The 21429-nt window shown below is 54.5% G+C and overlaps 1 protein-coding gene across 3 annotated transcripts in view; it reads right to left on the bottom strand.

Annotated features, from left to right (window-relative positions):
- The window catches only part of ECE1 (endothelin converting enzyme 1), a 115307-nt gene extending 94113 nt beyond the window's left edge, over positions 1-21194 (bottom strand). For 2 of the 3 annotated variants that reach the window (XM_045063917.1, XM_045063916.1), the window contains exon 1: positions 21062-21194. In XM_045063917.1, coding sequence (XP_044919852.1) covers positions 21062-21064 — 3 coding nt within the window. In that variant the 5' untranslated portion in view covers positions 21065-21194. Of the gene's footprint in view, positions 1-14856; positions 14917-21061 lie in introns of those variants that run through there. The other variant, XM_004741267.3, reaches the window with a different exon arrangement.
- Positions 21195-21429: the final 235 nt, after the last annotated feature.

Consider the following 21429-nt stretch of genomic DNA (forward strand, 5'->3'; position numbering starts at 1 on the left):
TGCGGGGCGGGGGGGGGGGGGCGGAGGTTGGGGCAGCAGTCTGTTCAGCTGAAGCCAAGAGCACAGGCCGGGGGCAGCCAGAGATGTGGCTGGAGAAATACACAAGGACCGGGCAAGGAAATAGGCCCGGAACTCCACAGAGTTCCTACGAAGGAGTCTGACTTGCTCCCAGGGTAATGGGGAGCAATGGAAGGGTTTGAAGCAGTATAGCAACAGGCTCGCTCTGTGTTTCAGAGAGATGGCTGCGGCTGCAGTGAGGAGGAAAGGTAGGAGGGCAAAGCTGGAGGCTCTGACTTAGTCTAGGAAAAGGCAGGAAGGGGGAGGGAGGCTGACTATCGATAGAACTAGGTCAAGGATATGTCTGGGCGCCACCTCGAATTCCACTGAGGCCCCTGTGCTCGGTGGTGTCCCTGACTGAGGCCAGCAAGGCAGGCAGGTCTGGGAGGCAGGAGGGGGCCTTCACGGGGGAAGGGCAGCACGGAAGCTGGAGGCCTGGCGGGCTCCGGGGCCAAGGAAAGAGGCAGTGGCCTTGGGGACCACTCCAACATGCAGCGGATAGGGAGGAAGGCATCACAGGTGGGCCGCAGCACAAACCCTACAGAACCCCTGCCCAGTGCTTCTCAAGACGGCCAAGGTCGTGAGAAACAAGGAGAGTCTGGGAAACTGCCACAGACGAGAGGGAGCTAGGGCAACACGAGGACAAAATGTGACATGGTGCCCTACATGCTGCCCTCCCCGCCAAGGACTGCTGAAATCCAAGCAGCACGCAGGGCTCTATGAACGGGCATGGAGCGACTGGGGCCGCAGAGAGCTTCCTCCTCCCTCTCCCTGCCTGCCTCTCTGTCTACTTGTGATCTCTGTCTGTCAAATAAATAAAATCTTAAAAAAAGAAAAAAAAGTTTCAGGATTCCTGGTCCCACGGATTCACTCGCCCAAGAAAAAGATAGGGGTACAAGGTGGTGGGCGTCGAGAAGGGGAGTTGGGAGCACCTGGGTGGCTCAGTCAGTTAAGCATCTGCCTTCAGCTCAGGTCATGATCCCAGGGTCCTGGGATCGAGCCTGCATTGGGCTCCCTGCTCAGCAGGGAGCCTGCTTCTCCCTCTGCCTCTCTCTCTCTGTGTCCCTCATGAATAAATAAATAAAATCTTGAAAAAAATAAAAAATAAAAGGGAAGGGAAAGTCACTCTGCAGAGTGGATCTGCTCCGTAATGGGAATCATCCGTGTTTGCTGAAATCCCCGACAGGAGGCTCCGAGGCTAAGGTCATTTCCAAATACAGGTCTCCTCACACTTTCCCAAAGGCTTCCGGAGAGAGAATCCGTACCCACGGAGATCTCAGGACACAGAGAAGAGCCTTCATAGAAACCCCATGTGTTTTAATCCAAAAATTCATGCCAGGGGATGTCTGGGTGGCTCAGTCAGTTAAGCGTCTGACTCTCGGCTCAGGTCTTGGTGTCAGGGTCCGAGTTCAGGCCCTGCTTTGGGCTCTGCACTAGGCATGGAGCCTACTTAAAAACAAAACAAAATAAAGTAAAATAAAATTAAAATTCATGCCTATTCTACATTCTATCCCAAGATAGTACCTTCTGATTTTGCTGTATTCCCCAGGGGGATATATTCCCCAGGGAATAAATTCCCCAGGGCAGTCCATGCACTGGTATGAAAAGCCCAGATATGAAAATTAAGCATGGGGGCACCTCTTGATCTCAGGGTCATGTGTGTAAGCCCCACATTTTGAGCAGAAGGTTATTTTAAAAAATAACAATAAAACAAACAGAAAGGAAGCCTGAAGCCTCAAGAGTGGATAAGCTACCAGGAGAGAAGGCGGAGGCAGGGGATCAAAAGCTCTGTGGCCCTATGAGCAGGTAGACACTGTGCAGGGACCCACATTCATTCTTTTGACAAATGTTTATGTGCCCCCACGTGCCAGCATTGTCCTAGGCAGACCCACAGGGAACAAGACAGTCCCAAATCCTTCTATGTCAATGGGAGGGGACGGAGGAAAATGAGTAAGTAAACCAGGGAGTCTGTAGAATGTGGTAAGTGCGACAGAAAAATCAAGTTGTGTGAGGATGGAGGTGGACAGAAAACGGGAAGGGAGGACATCTGTCACACGGGTGGCTGGGAAGGTGACACCTAAGAAAGGAAATAAGGTTGCTTTGCAGATGGTTTCTCATTTATTTTTCACACCTCTGGGTGGTATTTCTTTGCCCTGTTTTATAGATGAGAAAACGAGCCTCAAAGAGGTAAAAACAGTTGAGTAAAGGTCACCTTGAAAAACATGGGCGCCCTGGGGGAGGGTATTAGACTGGAGGCAGGCCCCTCATTCCTGTCTGAGGAGGGTGGTTGGCGGCACCCCCGCCGCCCCTCCCTGGGCCCCGGCTCATCACTAACTGATCAAGCCCACCGCTCACTCCCTTGCTGAAGCTGGATTTTCAGTCCCTTCCAACTCCTCAGTAGGGGGTGCTGGCCGCCCCCCCCCTTCAGGCACCTTCTTCACTTGATCAGCCTCAAGAGGTTAAGGGGTGAAATGGGCCAGCACACCATGACAGCTTTGTCTAGGGTGACCCAGACGGCTGAGGGGATGCGGTTTACGGGGTTAACCACGTCCAGCTGTCCCCACCAACAATCGCCCTGGGACCCCTCCATCCACAGCTAGGGCACTCCTCACGGCTGAGAAACAAGGTTGGAGGAGACTGAAAGGGGGGGGGGTCTCCCCGCCCCCGAACCCTTCCTCTCTCTTCCCACATAACGAGAAGCATTTCAGCCTTGAAGAAATGACTCACATCTCCTCAGAGAGGCCGGGGCTGGGCTGAGTCAGGCTGGGGGAGCCCGACGGTCACTAATCGGCCTGCTTGGGCTGAGGCGGCTCTGGGCCCCAGGAAGGCAGGCGACAGACAGACACAGAGACGGCAGAGACAAGCGGCTAGTGGCTCTCCCAACCCACCCTTGAGCCTGTCACTGGGTGTCGCCCAGCGTTGCTCACATGGAACTTGGTAGAGAAGAAAATTCCTCTGGACTTTCCTGAACGAGGTTTCTGGCTGACTCACGGCCACCTGGGGACAGCAAGCGAACTCACAAATCACCAAAGAAGGAAAAAGCGATTCCTATGAAGCAATCTCTTCAATGGCTGGATCAGAGATCACCAGCACGAATGCTCACTTCCATCTTTGTTCTGGGCTTTGTTCTTTCTAGCAGCACATCCTACATGAGCTGGGGGTGGGAACGGACGGCAAAGTGAAATTTTATATATTCAGTGCTACTTCTCCATTAGCTGGCATTAGACACATAGAAATGTGTCCCCAGTGACAACACGAACCATCAGCTGGCCACAGGATGGCTTGGCCCCCATCCCGGGCCCCGCCTTATCTCAGCCGTGTGAGGCCGCGCCCTCCTCCGCTCATCCTCATCCTTCACTGGGCACACGCTGACCGCAAGTGTGCAAGACAGCAGTCTCTGCCCTTGAGGACTTCCCCTGCAGGGGAGAGAAGTAACAGTCAGAATGAAAGTAACCATATGAGGGCACCTGGGTGGCTCAGTGGGTTAAAGCCTCTGCCTTCGGCTCAGGTCAGGATCCCAGGGTCCTGGGATCAAGCCCCGCAGGGAGCCTGCTTCCCTTCCTCTCTCTCTCTGCCTGCCTCTCTGCCTACTTGTGATCTCTGTCCGTCAAATAAATAAATAAAATCTTTAAAAAAAAAAGAAAAGAAAGAAAGTAACGACATAAATGTCTTGAGGACAGAACAGTGCCTGTTCTATACGCTGCTCCACGCATGCTGCCAGCTGCCTGCCGTCCCGAGGGTGCCACCTGCTCCCCTCCAGGAGGACCCCTGCCTGGGGCTCCAGGGCAACCTTCTGCCTGGCTGGCCTTCTCTCATCTCTGGCCCTTCTGAGCCCGAAGCACACCCCGCCTCCACCCTGATGTGGGACCCTTCATAGGAGCCAACAAGAAACTCTGATTCTGGAGTCAGCCAAAACACTGGCTCCGCCATCTCTAAGCAGTGTGGCCTCACCAGGCCTCAGCATCCTCATCTGTTCAATGGGGACGCAACAGGACCCATCCCTTGAGAATCAATTCCAAGAAAATGAGTCAACACATGTGCTGTTCACCCCAGCGCCTGGCTCAAAGTGGATGCTCCCTAAACTGTGGTTCCAGGTCAGGGAGCCCTGAGAACAGGTGTTAGAAAGAGTTATAAAGGGGTCCCAGTACTGGGAACTCCTGGCTTCTCTGTGAGGCCGCTAGTGGCCCGTACACCAACCCACCTCATTTCCAAACCCGCTGGCCATTTCACACCAACGCCATGATTTCCAGAACCGAGCTCCCTACTGTGGGAAGGGAACCTTCTTAGACTTGTCCTAAACTTGCCTCACCCTGATGCACCAGGACCAGGGGGCTGAGTCAGTAGCACTGAATGTTGCCCCTGCCCCTTCTCAGACCTCATCTTTCTTCCATCCGATGTTCTGAGCCAACAATAGCGGCTTTCCAGGCTCGGCAGCCACACAGCACACTACTCCCTGAGCAAAAATAGCCATGCGGGGGAGCGTCCCGCCCAAGCTAAGGCAGGGGCCACAAAGGGGGGAGCTGGGGTGGGTGGTGGGGGGAGGGGGTGTGGCAGAAGGAGGAGAGCACATCTCTTGAGTGCCCACTGACTGGCAGGGTGAGAAAGGCCGGGTCACTGGGGGAGACACAGAACCCCAGGAGACTGTGGGGGCGGAGGGAGGGCTGGTCTCCAGGAGAGCAGGGGAGCCAGTCCCCACAGAGGGATCGGGCCCAGGTCCAAGGTCTGGGACAATGCCCGGGGAGAAGAGTGAGGTGAGTGGGCTCTAGAACCTGGTAAGAAAAAAGGAGCCCAAAGCGACTCCAAATTCTAAGAAGAATGGGGGCTCAGAGGGGTTGAGTTTCACGACGGGGCGCTAGAGCTGTCTTGGATCCCAGGAGCCGAGTGTTCAGGCCAGGGTGGGAGGCAGGGAGAGGCCTGCAGAGCTAGAAATTCCCTTCAGTGAACATCTCCGTGGTCGTATTTGCCAGACAAGCTTCACTGGGGGAAGAAAACAGAAGCCTGCAAAAGGTAGGACAGTTTCCACTTCAAGAGGTTTGGAGGAAGGGGTGTCCCCTTGCTGCTGGGGAGATGGCACTGGGCAACGACTAGGCCCAGGCTTTCTTGTGGCTTGTTTCTCTCCACAGCATGGCATCTCCTAAGAGCCCAGGGAGGGGCTGCTTGTGTGGAGTTCTTCCAACCACCACCGCCCCCCCAGGCCCACTTCTGTGGACTCCTTCAAAGCCTGGGGAGGGCCTCAGTGCAGAGGTCACAGAGAAAGAATCTGGAGGTCACAGTACAGCCCCTCCCCACCCCCAGCTGCTTCAAAGACAGAATGTGTGCACATGAAGCATCCCCCTCCCTAGAAGCCACCAGTCTTTCGGGGAGGGGTTGCGGGGAGGGGGTCCAGACACCAGAAGGCCTGGAAGAATTCTGCAGGTGTGGCTGCGGGAATCTTGGCCCTGAGTCAAGAGTTTCACGGGAGGCCTGGGATGTGAGTTTTGATACTGAGCTATGTATGACCCAGACCCAGAGCAGCTCACACAACTTTGTACGCTCTGTTCTCACCTGTCAAAGCACTGGGCCGGGTCCCCAGCCCCAGCCCAGACAATCCCCATCGGCTCTACTCCCTCAGTGTCTCCGCCTCTCCCTTGCCATTACCACCAGCCTGGGCTGAACCAGCCCCTCCCACCCACCCCCCTTTTAAGATTTTTTTTTTTTTTAAGATTTTCTTTATTCATTTGACAGAGAGAGAGAGAGAGAGAGATCACAAGTAGGCAGAGAAGCAGGCAGGGAGAGGGGTGGAAGTAGGTTCCCCACTGAGCAGAGAGCCCGATGCGGGGCTCAATCCCGGGACCCTGAGATCATGACCTGAGCCGAAGGCAGAGGCTTTAACCCACTGAGCCACCCCAAGATTTTCTTTTTATTTTAAAAAAAATTTTAATTTTTTTGTTTTTAATTTACTTGACAGAGATCACAAGTAGGCAGAGAGGCAGAGAGAGAGGGAGAAGCAGGCTCCCTGCTGAGCAGAGAGCCCGAGGTGGGGCTCGACCCCAGGACCCTGAGATCATGACCTGAGCCGAAGGCAGAAGCTTTAACCCACTGAGCCACCCAGGTGCCCCAAGATTTTCTTTTAAATAATCTCTCCACCCAACGTGGGGCTCAAACTTACATCCCCAAGATCTAGAGTCACACATTCTACCAACCAAGCCAGGCCGGTGCCCCCGGTCCTGTTATTCTGAAGGTTTAGATAATGCTTTAGACAGACTGGTTACCAGTGTCTTCATTAGGACTGACAGAAATGTCTTTCAGGACTCCCCGCCTCCTTTTGCCTCAGTTTCTACCCAGCGATGTTCTGATGGCTGACATGACAAAAGAAAATCCCATGACAATGCTGAGCCCAGAGCAGGTATGTAATAAACCAGGATTTCCAAAGTGTGAGCCGTGGCCCACCAGCATCAGAATCAGGGAGTCTGTCGGAAATGTTAGGTTCCTACACGCCCTCCAAACTTACTGAATCAGAAAGTCTGGGGCAAGGGCAGTGAAATTTGCATTTGCAGAATCTCTGGTGATTTTCATGCACACTCAAGTCCGAGAAGCATGGCAACCAACGCAATCTTATTGCTGTTGCCACTAACCTGGAAGTCCTGGGCGCCCTGACTCTAAGTCCAGAGGTTATCGGGATGGGGTCAGGGCATCTGTCTCCAGAAAAGCACATGGTTCATCGTAAACGGATATGCTTCCTAACAGCTTCAAAACATGAGCCCGGGAAAGACAAATACCTTCTGATTTCACTCAAATGTGGAATTTAAGAAAGAAAAACAGAGGAACATAGGGGAAAGGAAGGAAAAATGTAGTAAGATGGAGACAGAGAGGGAGGCAAACCATAAGAGACTCTTGACTCAGGGAGCCTGGGTGGCTCAGTGGGTTAAGCCTCTGCCTTTGGCTTAGGTCATGATCCCAGGGTCCTGGGATCGAGCCCCGCATCGGGCTCTCTGCTCAGCAAGGAGCCTGCTTCCCCCTCTCTCTCCCTGCCTCTCTGCCTACTGTGATCTCTGTCAAATAAATAAATAAAATCTTTAAAAAAAAAAAAACTCTAGGGAACAAAGGAAGGTGGCTGTGAGGTGGGGGGTTGTAACTAGGGGCTGGGTATGAAGGAAGGCCCGTCGTGGAATGAGCCCTGGGTGCTCTATGCAACTGATGAATCACTAAATTCTACCCCTGATACTACACTATATGTGAACTAATTTGAATTTAGATAAAATCTTGAAAGAAAAACAAAAACAAAACAAACAAAAAACATGAGCCTAGGCCTTGGGATTTGCCAAATCAAAGTATAAATTCTGGTTCTTGCACGCATTTGCTTAGCTGTGGGACCTCAGGTAAGGGGCCCGACCTCTCTGAGTCACCTTCCTCAATTTTAAAATCGTGATAAACAACCTCCACCGGCCAGGGTTGTTGAGATAATCTGAGGAAGCGCCTTATGCAAACTACATTTCAGGTGCTAGGTGGGAGAAGGGGGGAGGGTGAAAACCCCAACAGGAAGCGTCTCACTGTCTCCCGTGCCTCCTCGGCTGCCACAAGGGCTCTGGAGGGCTGCCACAAGGGCTCTGGAGGCGGAAGGTGTGTGTCATCCTCACACACCACAACTCCTGGCCATCTAGAGAAGGCAGAGACCCTCTCTGAGAGGCCAGCCAACCCCCATCCCCCGGAGCCCTTGCTGTCAGCCAGGTTTACGAGGAGCAGAAGCAGGGGTTACATGGTGAGAACATAGACTCTGAAGACAAGACTGTGCCGGTTAAAATTCTGGCTCTGCCACTACTGGCTCCACCTGGCTGGCAAACTCCTACCCACCCTTCAAGACCCAACCAAATGGGGGGCCTGGGTGGTACAATCGGTGGAGTGTTCCACCCTTGATTTCAGCTCAGGCCCTGATCTCAGGGTCATGAGAACGAGCCCCATGTCAGGCTCTGTGCTCAGTGCAGAATCTGCTTAAGATTCTCTCTTCCTGGGGCGCCTGGGTGGCTCAGTTGGTTGAGCAGCTGCCTTCGGCTCAGGTCATGATCCCGGCGTCCTGGGATCGAGTCCCGCATGGGGCTCCTTGCTCGGCAGGGAGTATGCTTCTCCCTCTGCGTCTGCCTGTGTTCACTCTCTCTCCCTCTCTCTCTCTGACAAATAAATAAAATCTTAAAAAAAAAAACATTCTCTCTTCCTCTCCCTCTGCCTCTCTTGCTCATGCTCTCTCTCTCTCTCAAATAAATCTTTTTTAAAAAAGACCCAAACTTCAGTATCATCTCCTGGGGCCAACTTAGTCATCTGTTTCTCTGGGCCCTCAAAGGCTCCTGCCCACACACTCAAATACTATTCAGGAATTTACCTGTTGACTTGTCTATCTTTCCCACAGACCTGGGAGCTCCTGGAGGGCACCCTCACATCTGCCACAAAGAATGTACTCAGCTAAATGTTGATTCAGTCTGAATTCCAACTTTCTCAGCCCTCTTGGTTCCCTTCCCTTCCCCCAGTAAATGCCTCCTACTCTACTCCCTGTTCCTCTTCCGGAGAGAGACCCTTTATTCTCTAGGAGTTTAACTTCCAGATGCCTCTCTCCTGAAGGTCTGAACCTGCTCATCCCAGAGCTGATGTGTAAGGAAGCCTGTACAAAAAGACCTAATATTCACTTCTCCACCTGTGCTGACTACAAAGACTCCCACGGAAGGTGAAATGCTCAGAGTCTGTGAGCCTGCCTGGTCCTAAGGACTGTGGGGAAAAGTCAGTTCTAAATAATGATTTTTTTTTTTTAGGATTTCATTTATATATTTGACAGAGAGAGATTGCAAGTAGATCACAAGAGACAGGCGGAGGTGGGGAGGAAAGCAGAGAGCAGGCTCCCCGCTCAGCAGAGAGCCTGATGCAGGGCTCGATCCCAGGACCCTGAGACCATGACCTGAGACGAGGGCAGAGGCTTAACACACTGATCCACCCCAGGCGCCCCAAAAGTCAGTTCTAGATGAAGCAATTCTAGCGTCGTCAGTAAGAACCTGGGCTCTGTGACCAAACTGCCTGGGGTTCAAATCTTCCTCTGCGGCTTACTGACTGAGAGCAATACATTGCCTCTCCGTGCCTCAGTTTCCCCTGTAAAACAGGGTTAATAAGTACCTCATAGGGTTGACGTGAGGACTAGGTGAATTTATAACATAAAACATTTAGCTCTATTCCTGACACACAGCAAATAACGCCACGAACACCGTTATCATCATGTAGTAATAGCTAAGCCTGGGAAACACTGCTGGCAGGAAAAAATAAAAAGATTATTGAGAAAACCCTAATGTGGGCAGAAGTGAATATATCCTCTCCCCCCAAGGACTCATTGGGCGTCAGTGGCCCCAGAAAGTCCTCAGAAGCAGCATGCCCAGCCCCGTGCTGATTACGTTCTAACCACAGCAGAGCCCCGTCTCCTGGGCTCACCATGGACTGTGGGCTCGCTCAGAACAGCTCTGTCTGCACGTTCTCCCAGCACAGGCTGACACAGAGCAGAGTGGCGGGAATGTCTTCCAAATAAACAAGCTTGCAATGTAACCTGAGTCTTTGACCGAGGCTCCAAGCACAGTCCTTCCAGGGAGGCCCCTTTCACTGGTAAGGTTAAGTACCTATTGCCCAAAGCATACATCCCTAGAGACTCCCCAAATCCCTCCTGATCCCATCAGGAGCTGGGAATACAGAGAGGAAAAGGCAGGGGCTCTGCTAGAACTCCCATCTAGAAAGAAAAATCAGCTCACAGACACTAGGCACTCCCCATACGGCAGGCATGGATCCTACACTTTACAAGAATTACACTGCTTGTTTATAAACAACCCTATGAGGGACGCCTGAGTGGCTCAGTTGGTTAAGCAGTTGCCTTTGGCTCAGGTCACGATCCCAGGGTCCTGGGATCGAGTCCGGCATGGGGCTCCTTGCTCAGCAGGGAGCCTGCTTCTCTCTCTGCCTCTGCCTGCTGCTCCCCTTGCTTGTGCTCTCTCTCTCTCTCTGTCAAATAAATAAATAAAATCTTAAAAAAAAAAAATAAACAACTCTATGAGTTTTGGTACTATTATTGTCCCATTTTCCTCAGGCAGAGGCAAAGGTGAAGAATTAAGGACTCTGCGTGAGGTTGCTTGGGTAAGTGGCAGAGCTGGGACTCAGACCTACGCAGGCTGGTCCCGGAGCTCTAGCTCTGGATCCGTGCTCATGCAGGGAGGCGTTGACAGGGTGGGAAGTCTCACCTAAAGTGACTTGTGCCCTGACAGAAGGGAGTCCGGGGTGGGAAGTGAAGGCAGCTGGGGCAACGCAAGACAGGCGGGAGTTGGTCAAGAAAATGTCTAAGACCAGCTGTGGAAAGAGGAGCCGGCCTGCTGCTGTTATCAGCGACCCCCCATCTCTAGGAGTTGAACCCTGATTGTGCACCCGACAGGCTCCACTCTTACTAGCTCTCATTTTAGTGATCACCCAGGCAGGTGATTGTTACCCCCACTTCACAGATAGGAAGCCAAAGCCTCAGAGAGGAAAATTTCCCTGCTGAAAGGTCCTTTACAGGACACCTAAGTGGTGGATCCTGGGTTCAAGTTCAAGTCAATACCACAGCCCCCACTCTTAAGCCTCAGGCCACACTGGACGTACAGGAGTCAGTGAGTGCAGGGACCGGAGGCAGAAGGTGGGGAGTCAGGCAGCATTCCCTGCTAGGCCGGCCTTTACGGTCTCTCTGCCCCTTACTCGGGCTGGAGGCAGACACAATCGCTCCAGCCCACATGAGGGGTGTGTGTGTGTGTGTGTGTGTGTGTGTGTGTGTTGGGGCTGGCAGTTAAGGACCTTGTTTAAGGGTGTGTGTGTGTGTGTGTGTGTGTGTGTGTGTTGGGGCTGGCAGTTAAGGACCTTGTTTAAGGGTCTCCCAACTATCTGGGGAAGTAAAGTAAGCAAGCAGCCATGGGGCGGGCTGACGAAGACAATTTCCTCACCTCCCCGGCTTCAGCACATTGACCAGGACCAGAAATCAGCACAAATGAAGGCTAGTCCCAGATATTCTTTCCAGCACGACACAAGGCTTAGAACGACAGAACCACAACAGTAATAATGTTGATGACGGCACCCATTACCGAGGACCTACTGCACGCACCCTCCTACGAGCTTTACACAGCCTTACAAGAATCATTTCAATGTAACACCATCATGAGAAAGATGGTACTATTTTCCCCTTCTGCAGGGCGGGGGAAACGGAGGCTCGGAGAGAGTCACTGGCCCAAGGTCATGTAGCTGGGACGAGAACCCAGGTCTGTCTGGCTCTGAAACCCACATCTTTTTTTTTTTTTTTAAGATTTTATTTATTTATCTGACAGACAGAGATCACAAGTAGGCAGAGAGGCAGGCAGAGAGAGAGGAGGAAGCAGGCTCCCTGATGAGCAGAGAGCCCGATGTGGGGCTCGATCACAGGTCCCTGGGATCATGACCTGAGCTGAAGGCAGAGGCTTTAACCCACTGAGCCACCCAGGCACCCTGAAACCCACATCTTAACCAGAAAGAACACTCTATCTCCCTGGTCCAGGAGACCAGGGTCTAAGTCCCTCTTCTAACTCTCTGCATGGCCTCAGGCAAATTTCCTTTCCTTTCAGAGGCTTTGTCTTCCCGCAACAGGTTGGTCTAGATGACATCTAAGTCACACTTCCACTTCAGCCTTCTGTGACTCTGAGAATCGCCATGACCTCTTGCTCTCTCCCCACCCACCACTCCAGGAAGCCCTGCAGGATGCCGGCGAGCCTCCCACTCCATGCCCGCAGAAAAACATGAAGTATTGCCTTCTTCTGGCTGCCTCGTGATCCCAACCAGCCAGGACACCCAGAACCGCAAAGCCACAGGATTCCCTCGAGCTGGGCCGTGGGAGCAGGAGCCCAGAGGGCAGAGGGGCCGGGCAACCCCTCGCAGCCACCACTTCCTCTGCCCTCACTTCTCCAGGGTGTGCGGAAGTAGGGGAAGCAGGCTTTGGCTCTGTGCCCTTCTGGCCCATTTCTCTGGGTCCCCGTGGCCTGGGGTGGTGGGAATGTGGCCACTTTGGGGGAATCCCGAGCTCACTCTGGAAGGTCAAGTTCAAGTGGAGGTTTTAGGACAAAAACCTTTGCTGGGCTCCAAAGGCAATTTTCGCGCACCAAGCTCTGTGGCCGGAACGTCCTGTGGCATCTGGGATGTCCTGTCTCCCTCTCTCCCATCCTCTGAAGTGGCTGCTAACATCCCAGATCCTGGAGTGAGACAAGCCTCCCCCTCAGGACAGGTCAAAAGCACTAAGATCCGGCTCCCCCTTCACCTGCCACCAGCCTCCCTGCCTCGCTCCTGCCCCCTGCAGTTCATCCTCTGCACAGCAGCCAGCGCCTTGGCAAAACCTAAACCAGTCATCTCCCTGCTTGGAGCCCTGCAGCGGCCTCCCATCACTCTCAGACCAAAATGTCAACTCCCCCAGCCCCCGTCCCCATGATTGACAAGGCCCTGCATGACCTGGCCCCTTTTCCCCTGCTCCCTCTGTCCAGCCACAGCAGGCTTCTTGCTGCCCAAAACATGCCAAACCCCACATCCCTCTCTCAGAACTCTCCTGCCCCACATCTTTGCCCAGCTGCCCTCTCCTCATCCTTCAGGACTCGGCTCAATGTCACCTCCTTTCCTGCTGACCCATTTGAGTAGTTCCCTCTCTACCTCTCAGCTAACTCACCACTACATCACTCGGTTTTCTTTTCTTTCTCTGAAGTGATCCTTCTGGTTGGTTGGGTTGCTTGTGCAGTCCCTCTCCTCCACTGCATCTCCTCAAGGGCAGGGATTTTGCTACTCCATCCACTTTGGTTCCTACAATGAGCTGGGACCTCATTTTGTCCTTACAACTAACTCTGCAGGTGAGGATGCTGGAGTTCAGAGAGGTATACTGACTTGCCCAAGGTCACACAGCAAGGAAGTGGCAGGATTGAGACCCAGGTCTGCCTGATACCCAGGCCATTTCTGCCAGGCCTCCATGGAAGAGACTCCCACGGCCAGGGGCCCACTTCAGGGGGCTCTTGCCCAGAGAGGACCAACTCACAGTGAGGCTCTTAGCAAGGGTACCAAGAAGGAAGGGCCTGTCTACTTCCTCAGTGCCCCCTCCTCAGAGATACAGGGCAGCTGGGGCTCACGAGTGGGGCAGGCACAACCCTAGAGGTGAAGAAGCATAACCTTCAATCTACCCAATGTTGTGCAAAAGGGGAAACTGAGGACCAGGGCAAGGGAGGGATTTAAAGTCGCACAGACTGGTAAAGCTTCACAGCCTGGGGTCTCCAGATCCAAGAACCCTTCCTTGCCCCCAGAAATGACAAGTGAGACCCAGAGCACAGGTTCTAGGAAGAGTGCCAGTCCCAGAGCTGCCAGGCCCCGAGGGCAGGGGCAGGGCCAGCAGAGTGCATCTGAAGCCCTAAGACAAAGAAAAGTCTCAAATTTCTTCCTTCTTTCAGAAAAGATTCGTCAGGAGTCTACTCGAGGCTAGACCTTGGGCCTGTCGGTAGAGGCGAGCAATTTTCCAAGCAATACTCGGAAAATGGACACCTCCCTGGAGAAACACCTGGTAGTTTCTCCGAGAGTGAAAGACACACAGACCCTCAGACCCAGCAGGCCCCCTCCCCAGACCCACCCGTGAGAAATGCTTGCGTAGGCCCACCAAGAGACACACGGGAATGTCACAGCTGCCCAGACAGGAACGTCGTCCATACGTGTGCATCTGCCCAGTGGGACGCCTGCAACAGAGCACATTCTGGAACATGCAATAATGTGGGCCAACGGAAAACTGTTCACTGTTGACCGAAGCTGAAGGGAACCAGACCCAAGAGGACATACTTTGAATTCATCCGATAAAGTTCAAAACCAGGAGAAACCAGGGTGACAGAAAGCAGATCAGCAGCCACCTGTCGCAGACAGAGATGGAAAGGGGCACCGGGAACTTTCTGGGGAGGTGGAAGTGTTCTACGTTTTGCTCTAGGTGGCGGTTATACAGGGCTATACATTTGTAAAAACAGCAGCACAAGACGTGTGCATCTTACTTAAGGAAATTACACGACTTAGAAGATGCCCGGTCTTGCCCTGAGGAAGCCCACAGCCCTGCCGAACAGGACGATCGTGAGAGCAGCTGGTGTCGCCGGGGCCCCACTGTGTGTCAGGGACAGAGCCGGCTTCTTCGGGAACAGCAGGTGACTAATGCTTGCAACTACTGTCCAGAAGAGGCCCCAATATCTCCACGTCAGAGGGAGGAAAACGAAGCTCAGAGAGGGGACTGCGTCCAAAGGGACATGGCAGAAAGGGAGGGAGCAGTCCCCACCTCCCTGCCTTCCTCACCCCACACTGCGAGGTCACTGGTCCCCACGCAGCCGCCACCTCCCCAGGGCCTAAGGGAACAGTGAGCGTGGGCTGGATTTCTGTGAAAGAGCTGCTTAGGAAATGCCTTCTTCCTCCGCCTTCCGCCCCCTCCACCCTCCCTCACCCCCTCACTGCCACAGATCTCTGAGGTCACTGCAGCCCTGGCCTTCCGCCCAACCAGAAGGAGCCCAGGAGGCTGGGCAGCTGTGTGCTGGGGGGTGAGGGGTAGGGGTGGTGCTGACCAAGGGGCTTTCTCCGCTCCTGGGCTCCCCTGACCCAGCCCGTGGCCCCCAGAGGGCCAGGAGGGCTTGAGGTTAGAGACCCCACCCTTGGCTCCAGCTCACACGTGACGTAACCCAGTGTCTGGACTCGGAGAATCATAAAATGTTTATTTGGAATAACAACCACCACCATTACCGCGGCTTACTCAGTTCTTACCCTGCGCCAAGAGCTGGAGTTTGATCCGTGGCTCCTCACCAACATCCCCCTGAAGTAGGCACAGTTGGGATCTCATTTTACACAGGAAGAAATGGAAGCTCTGCAGGGTTCAGTGACTTCCCACAGCCTCACAGCGAGAGAGCAGAGACATGGGGATTTGAACCCAGGTCTGCCCTGCTTCAGGCCCCTGTTCCACACCAGAGCGCTGTCTTATAATCCCGCAGGTTATTGCTGAAAGCGCCCCTGAGGAGGTCTGTTCCAGCCCCACGGGGCTACAGATGGGAGAACGAAGGCCCTGGAAGCTCTTGCTCAGAGCCACACATAGAGTTCGTGGCAGGGCTTGGCCAGGAAGCTACATTTGTCCCCTTGGCCTGGCTTTCGGTGACCAGAGCCTCGGAGCGGGCCACATGCACCTGGATGGGCAGTGCGTGGGAGGCAGGGAGGCCTGGTTCCAGGCAGAGGTAAATATTGACATGATGGTGTTTACACTGTAACCCTACCCCTCCCGGCTGGGCCTCATACCCGTCCTGTCCCCCCCGCCAAGGAGGAAAAGGAGCTTATGGGGAGGAGAGTCGGGGGAGGAGGCTTCTGGGCTGGGGCGGCTGCTTGTGCTCCCAGGGGCCAGTGGGCAGGAAGCCTGGGACATCTTCAGGCAGGGGGTTGCTGCAGCCCACAGGGCAAGGCCAGGAACCAGGGAGATGGCGTCGGAACTGGGAGTCGCAGGCCTGGGTTTCAGTCCTCGCTCTGCCACGGATTGTTGATGGGACCACAAAACAGTCAGTGACCAGGGGGGAAAGGATTGGGGTAACTGTCAGGGGCTCTGCAAATGTGAAAAATAACATTTCAGCTTGGTCAACGTCCGGCCCCAGTCACCTTCCAATGCCTCTGGCCGCTGCCCGGCAGTCCTGTCCCTCCCTGTCCCCAGGGGGGCTTTCCTGGGACAGCAGAGTTTCTGCTCAAGTGGGTGGCAGCTTGGGACTGAAGCCAGGATCCCGAGGAATCAGGAATTCACTACCTGGTTCCAGTCCCTAGTTCCCAAAGTGATCTGTGAGTGTCAGCTTCCACAGCTCTGTGCTGGGGATAAACCTACTTCCTGGGGTTCCCATGAAGGTCAGAGAGGTTTGCTTTTAAGTCCCAGGCACATGGAAGGTCATCGTTTTGCCCCTCAGTTTTCCCACCTATGAAATGGGGAAGGTGAATCAGATGTTCAGAACACAAGCACGCTTTGGTTTTAAGCTCTAGTAGCCAAGGCCTCACTGTCTCCAAGCCCTGAAGTTAGATCCTCCCTTAGCTAATTTCCCGAATGTTCTCCAGAAACTTGTTCCTCTGTTTACATCTCCCCAAAGGATCCCCCCCCACCACCAAGGGCTCTGTGGGGAGGAGGGAGCTGTTCCAAGGCTTGTCAGTGAGCCAAGACAGGCTGTGGATCTTTCTGCCACCTCTGCTCTTGGGGACCCCTGGGGAAGGGGAGAACTCCAAGGCCCTAGACCCCCAGTGCCACTCACTGATTGAGGGGTTCACTTAGCGTTGGTTGTTCATTAAACTCCCCCCCCCACCACAGATTATAATTCCTTAGGGACAGGAGAGTATCTTCATATTTTCATTTCTCTAAAACTTGGCTCCTAGGAAACATACCATTTCACTAACTTGCCATAGGAAGCACAAATGCCATCTCTTCTGGGAAGCCTTCCCTAATATATACTCATGGCAAGGGTGACTCTAGAGTGGTATCCCCAGGTTGGCACCATCCTATTCTACCTGGTTTTAGAGACATGTGGGGATTTCATCCTTCTCATTTGATCAAAGTTCCTTGAGGCCAGGAGCCCCACTGTTGTTTGTACGAAAATATGTGGAGGACGGTCAGTGTCCACAGGGAATGGGCTTTATGCAACCTCCGGGGCTACCGCCTCCCCTCTCTTCGCTGCCCGTGCTGGGCAGCATGATGGGGCTGTTGGGTGGGGTAGGAGGGGCAGTAACTAAGTGTCTAGTCCACTATCGTCTCTCCTAGGACCACTCCACCTGCTTCCTAACTGGTTTTCTGGCTCCCGGCCTCACCCCTGTTGACTATCTCAAAACACAACTCTGACCACATCACTTCCTGCCTCTGAATTCCAGAGTGGCTCCCCAGTGTCCTTAGGATAGAGGCCCCAGATCTTTAACAAGCCCCTCCCTGCATGCACCTGCTCGGGGCCGCCTCCCACACATCATCTTCTCAGCCTCCAGACCCAGTGACTGCTGAAGGCTCCGTGTCTGGTCCCATCTCTCACCTACGGCTCCCTCCACCTGGAACCCAGTCACCCTTCAGACCACGCATTCTTGAGACCATGGCTTTCATGCCACGTCCTCGGGGAGCCTCGTCTGATCCCCAGGTGAGGTTCCCCTCTCTGCTTCCCAGCTCCCCACATGTCTCCTTGGTGACTGCAGTTGCCCTTTTCATTTCCTGCTCCTTATCTGCCTGTCCGCCCGACTGTGGAAGAGAGATCTGTCGCTCTCCTTCAGGCTGACGGCCGCCCCGACGCCTGGTCCCATGCTAGGCAGACTTGTTTGCTGAACGAGTGAACGCAGCACTGTGACTATGGCCGGGGTGCTTACCTAGCTGACAAAAAAGAAAAAAAAAAAAATGGAGTGGGAATACGAAAAGTCATAAACCTTTGCCGATGACTCCTCCCTCACAGTAGACATCAAAGTGTGGACTTTAGCCAAGCGGGTTACATCGTGGCCAATGCCTGAAACTTTCTGCTGAACCCACCTGTGGACAGTCCTCTGACTACTCAAATCTTGTTGCTCCCCACAGGGTCTGATCTCTCCCATCCTAAGAAACCATCTACCTTGTTGTTAACAAAGATTCACGACGCACCTGTTTTCCACAAATCTCAGCATTGTCAGGAAAGCTGAGTGATCCAGGTACCAGCATAGACACTGAGCCGCAGAGAAAAGGGTACTGCGGGGCTCTGGGAAGCCGGAAGCGGGCCTCCGAGCGGACAGGTGCAGGGGGCATGTGGCTGGCCTCCCATCTTCAAAGAGTAACACCTTCTCAAGTTCTTAAGCTTTTCTACACTGGATCCTAGGTTGTATCCGTATGATATCCTGCCAGGGAAGCGAATCTGCTCCGCTCGGTAGGAAAAGAGGTGCAGAGAGGGGGAAAGAGTTGACCCAAGGTCACACAGCAAGCTGGTGGTACATCAGTGTTCAAACCTAGGCAGTGGCCCCTGTCCTCAACTCAGCCACTTACTTGACTCCCAACCCTTGGCTGTGGCTTTAAGCTCAGCCCCTAGGTTGGAGTGTGGAGGAACATTCTCAAGGCGTCACAACAGCAGAGAGGGAACACTGGGTTGGGCCTCCTTTCCCCCAACCTGTCTTCCTGGTAACCCTGGGCCTGCTCTGACCTTATCCTGCTGTGTGACCCTGGGCAATCTCCTTCACCTCTCTGTGCCTGTTGCTGGGTGGTATGAGGACAACTGAAGACAGGAGATACAAAAGCCTTCTCAGAACCCTCATCCCAAGCCTGCACTGGGGTGTCCACTTGAGGCCTTTAAGAACTGCACTGACTCCCCACCGAGGGGTTAGAGACCTGGATGGGGGGCTGGGGACCATAGGGGACATTCAGGCAGGACATGAGAAAATAGCCCACCTCCTCTCCAAAGGAACCCTGTTCGGAGCCCGGGGACCAGGGGAAACTTGGCCATGCTGGAAGGGAGCGAACATGGGATTTGTTTAAAACCCATGAAGCAGGAGATCCGAGGAATGAACTCTTTAGCAGCCCGGAATCACCCCCACCTCAGGAATGAGCACAGGGACTAGTGTTTAGGGGAAACCAAAATGACAGGGGCCAAGGAAGCCTGATGTCATCCTCCACCCCACCCACCCACCCCACGCACGGGGGGTCAACAATCCCCAGTGGGGCTCCAACCCCTCAGCCTAAGCGTTCAGCCATCTGGCCCCAGGCATGTCCCTTGCCTACTCTCTCTCCTGCTTTCTGGCTCTCTCATACCCAGGTGCCAAGCAAGCACCATTTCTGGCCTTTCCAAGTGCATTCCTTGTTGCACTCATGTCCCTGGTCCTCTGTTCACAGAGGTTCCCCTGCCTGGAAGTTCTTTCCAATTCAGATGTCACCCGCTCAGTGACATTTTCTCTTATCTCTCCAGTCAGGAAGAACTCCTCGCCTGGTGTGATACCTCTGACTCTCCCAGAGATATGCCATCTGGCCTGAGGATCCTTATAGACATTTATGAACTGGCAGAAGCTCCCCGAATGCTGTGTTAATGACAGTTTTCCCTCCTTAGCATAGGACATATAGTAAGTGTTCAATAAATCTTCATTGACTGATGAACAAAGGAATGGTTCTCTAAGTGTCACTGCCCCTTCTTCTCCCCTCACGATAACCTGTAATCCTTCTTCCCAACTAGCAAACAGGTTAGATGTCACACAGAATGTCCCAACTCAAGCTAAAGATGGTAGGGAAAGGAAATAAAGCTGTGTTGGAGCGAACACTCTCGCTGGGTTATCTCACCAAATCCCCCATTACTCCTGCAAGCCAAGACCTTTCGTCTCTTCTCACAGATAAGGAAACTGATGGTCAGAGGTGAGGGTTCGACTTGATCCAAGTCCCCACGGGGACATGGGAGAGCCAGGCTTCGAACCTGAATCTCTCTGATGCTAAAGCGTGGAAGGTTTCTCAGGTTGTAAGCCTCTGAAAAGTATCTCCATGGCAAGGTGCCCTCTCTTTTTTGGTAGTTTCTAAGGGGAAAAAAGTTGTCTTTCTGAGTAACTTAGATCAGGGTGGCTTTGAAGGCAGAGTGAAGGATATGACTTCTATGTCTCAACCCCTTTTACTGCTCCTGTGAAGAGACCTTAAATCAAGGGCCAGGCCACAGGGTGTGAGCTCCCTGCCACCGGAACTGTCCAAGTAGAGCATTCCAGGAAAGAGATTCCTGACCAAGGAGGCAGGCTGGCTCCAGTTGTATCTCTAAGACACAATTTCATTATTACTGACTCTGGGCAGGCAAATGGCAGAGGAGGAGGTAGATATTGGTGGGGAGAGGAGAGAGGAGGAAAAAGCGATTTGGGGAGGGGACGCCCGCTCTGGGTGGAGCAGAGTTCGGTCCTGGGATACCCGTGGGGAACTCCTCATGCCTACAGGGGTCCCATCTTGTCCCTGCCTGGTTCCCTTCAAGCTTGACAGCATCATTACAGAGAAATGGAGGTAGCAATCTCCCTGGAACTGGCAGCCATCATCACCAGCACATGCCGTCCTCAAGCCCTCCCTGGTGACCTGTACTCACTTCACAGGGCACAGAACAGGACTAGGAGAGAGAATCAGAAGGGCCTGTCCAAGGGAAAGCAAAGAGAAGTAGGTGGCTTCCACCCCCATGATGCAGAAGTGATCATCAGGCCCTAGGAGAGATTACTGAGAGGTCCAAGGTTTCCTTCCAGAGACAACACCCCGCCCTAAAACAGCCCCAACAAACCCAGCCTCAACCAAAAGGGTTTCTTTCCTGGGGTTCCAGAAACCCCCATGAAATCCCCCCTGCAAGTCCCTTCTCCCTGGAGTCGCTTGCCAGCCCCCTCAACACCCCCTCCTCTGAGGACCCATTATAGGGAGATGCTGGGGAGAGCGGATTACCGAAAGTAGGGTCCCCAAGCACTCCCTGGTCTCTGACAGCCGCCAACCTAGCTGCCTCTACCCCCTCGGGCCATAGGGGGACAGGCAGCCCCGAGCTCTTCGACCTCTACCTAGCCCTCCGAAATGCGCTAGGCTCGGCCACCCACGACGCCCCAAGCCCAGTCTCAGCCCCAGACCGACCTCGGCGTCCCGGGACATTTAGGTCCAACTGGACCCAGCCGCTCCGCGATTGTGCCCGACCTCCGTATCGGACCCAGCCCGGATGCCCGCGGTCTCCACTCCCTGCTAGGACTTCCGGACGCCCCAGACTAGAATTGCACCAACTGTCCCCGAACCGAATCGGCCACCCTGAGCCCTCCAAACCTGGCCGGGGCCAGCTGCCCAGATCCAAACTGAGCGCGGCCGCCCCCGACGGAAGCTCGGCGATGCAGCCCGGCCAGTCGAGTCTGGCCCGCGCGACCCCCGACTCCACGCCTTCAGAGCCAGAGCCGCAGCCCGCGCCCAGCCCCCCGCGAGACCGGCCGAGTCCCCCCGCCGCTTGGCCGCCGGGGCAGTCGAGGCGGGGCCGGGTGCGGCACTCACCATAGCTCGCGCGCTCCGCTCCCGCACCGCTCCGCTCCCCGGGCCCGGCCCCGGCTCTCGGCTCCCGGCCGCGCTCCTCGGACCGCGCGGCTGCTCACTCCGGCCGCGCGCTCGGCTCCCCGCGGGCGAGCGCGGCTCCGGCGCCTGGCCCGGGGGAGGCGGGCCCGCCGAAGGCCAATAGCGGGGCGCGGGGGCTGGGCCGCGTGGCCAATCACGCCCCGAGCCCGGCCTCGGCCCCGCCCCTTCGCCTCCTTAACCCTTGGCGCGCCGGGCAGGGAGAGCGGGTGCTTGGAGACCCCAAGGCCTGCACGGGCGGGGCCTCGGGTTGAGGGGAGCGGGGTCGGGACCTGGCCGAGCCCCGCTTCGGG

This window comes from Mustela putorius, unplaced genomic scaffold (assembly GCF_011764305.1).
Source record: "Mustela putorius furo isolate JIRA1106 unplaced genomic scaffold, ASM1176430v1.1 tig00003853_pilon_pilon_pilon, whole genome shotgun sequence".
NCBI classification, from domain to species: Eukaryota; Metazoa; Chordata; class Mammalia; order Carnivora; family Mustelidae; genus Mustela; species Mustela putorius.